The 1,466-nt window shown below is 39.4% G+C and overlaps 1 protein-coding gene across 1 annotated transcript; it reads left to right on the plus strand.

The window, feature by feature from the left end:
* Positions 1-677: 677 nt before the first annotated feature.
* On the plus strand, positions 678-987 carry LOC149221274 (guanine nucleotide-binding protein subunit gamma 2-like). Its single transcript, XM_089382942.1, has one exon. The coding sequence runs from the start codon at positions 713-715 to the stop codon at positions 965-967; it is 255 nt and encodes an 84-aa protein (XP_089239068.1). The 5' UTR covers positions 678-712; the 3' UTR covers positions 968-987.
* The last annotated feature ends 479 nt before the right edge of the window (positions 988-1,466 follow it).

Consider the following 1,466-nt stretch of genomic DNA (forward strand, 5'->3'; position numbering starts at 1 on the left):
ACAATGGCGGTGTCATCGGTTCTGCCATTATTGATAACTGCCATTCTTTTTACCAATCTATACTGTTGATCGATTTCGAATCTTACATATCATATCGCTGGTTGTTTCTTATATATACAGTATTTATCATCATCTTTGGTTTTGATGATGAGCTTTCTGTTTCAAACTATGTAAATCGATTCTCTCCATTATTCATCACGCGTAGCCACTTCTCTCCGAAGTTAAATTGCATTGATACTGTGAGAGGATCTACACAGATCACAATTTCAAATAACCGCTTCACTGACCATGACTGCAGCTCCGAATGGTCTCTTTACAAGCACATTGACACACCCCATGTTTCTGCATTAAATGAATCTGTGGTAGATGAAATAAATAATGGAATTTCCAGTGGCATTACTCTGTCGACGCGGGTTCCCAGTGGAATCCAAATCAAATTTAGAAATCATTTTTTCGCAGTTACCCAAATCTCTGCCCGCACCCAATCCGAGATTGTGAAGAATCTGTTGCAGTTCCTCAGAAGAGATGTACCCATCTCTGTTGATATCAAACACTTTGAATGCTTCCATCAGATGATCAGGCGATTCAGGCCCCTCCTCCTTGAATCTCCCACCGCCATTGCCAGAAGAAGTAGAGCAAAATATTTTGCTGCTGCCATACTGCAGCAAGAACAAATGGTCGACCACAGGATTCGAAGCAGCCACCTACAGAGATGGATGTGGGTGGAAAACATCGCAAGAATGCGGAACTGAATAGACTGCATCAGGAAATTCGGTATTTGGAGGAAGAATTAGAAGATTTGGACAAAATAGACAAAGCCACATCTGCTTGCAAGGAAATGCTATTGATAATCGAGAATACACCAGATCCTCTTCTCTCTGTCACAAAAGGACCAGAGAACCCAGCCTGGGATAGATGGTTTGAAGGACCAGTAGAGTCCGATGGCTGCAAGTGTTGGATAATTTGAAGGTTTTTCTCAGTTTAAAATCCCTTCCATTGCTTTTATGGTGGTTTCAGGAGCATTGATTAGCGGAGAGTTCATTTCGGGTATGAATGAAGACTTTGCTTTTGTATCAAACTCCAGGAATTGTTCCTCTCAATTTTTTGTGCTAGGAAACCAACTTTGTGTCAGCTCAAGGCACTTTTGTTATCGAGTCACTTTTGTAAAGGAGAGATGAAGTTTTTCTGGAGTAATAAGGGTGATGTTTTGAAATTTTATTTGTAACTTGGAGAGATAAGGTGTGTTTGGTAATTTGTTTTCAAGAAGCTATTTTTTAATTGGGATCATCACATTGTAACTCAAAGTAATTTTACTTTGAGGGGGGGTAATTTCTTTTTTACCACATTGTGCAAAAGCACCATTGTAAAAAGTCAAATTTTGAAAGTTTCCTTGTAAAAATTTGAGAAATTGACTAGAGCCAAATGCAAAGCTCAGTCAATTGTCTCCTGTTTTGATGACTATTCGA

This window comes from Pinus tabuliformis, chromosome Q, assembly GCF_031772625.1.
Source record: "Pinus tabuliformis cultivar Carrire ecotype Pingquan chromosome Q, CPIR1, whole genome shotgun sequence".
Classification (NCBI taxonomy): Eukaryota; Viridiplantae; Streptophyta; class Pinopsida; order Pinales; family Pinaceae; genus Pinus; species Pinus tabuliformis.

Bases quoted from the DNA above. Each gene is read 5' to 3' on its own strand.
- LOC149221274 (XM_089382942.1), top strand. From the start codon at position 713: ATGGATGTGGGTGGAAAACATCGCAAGAATGCGGAACTGAATAGACTG.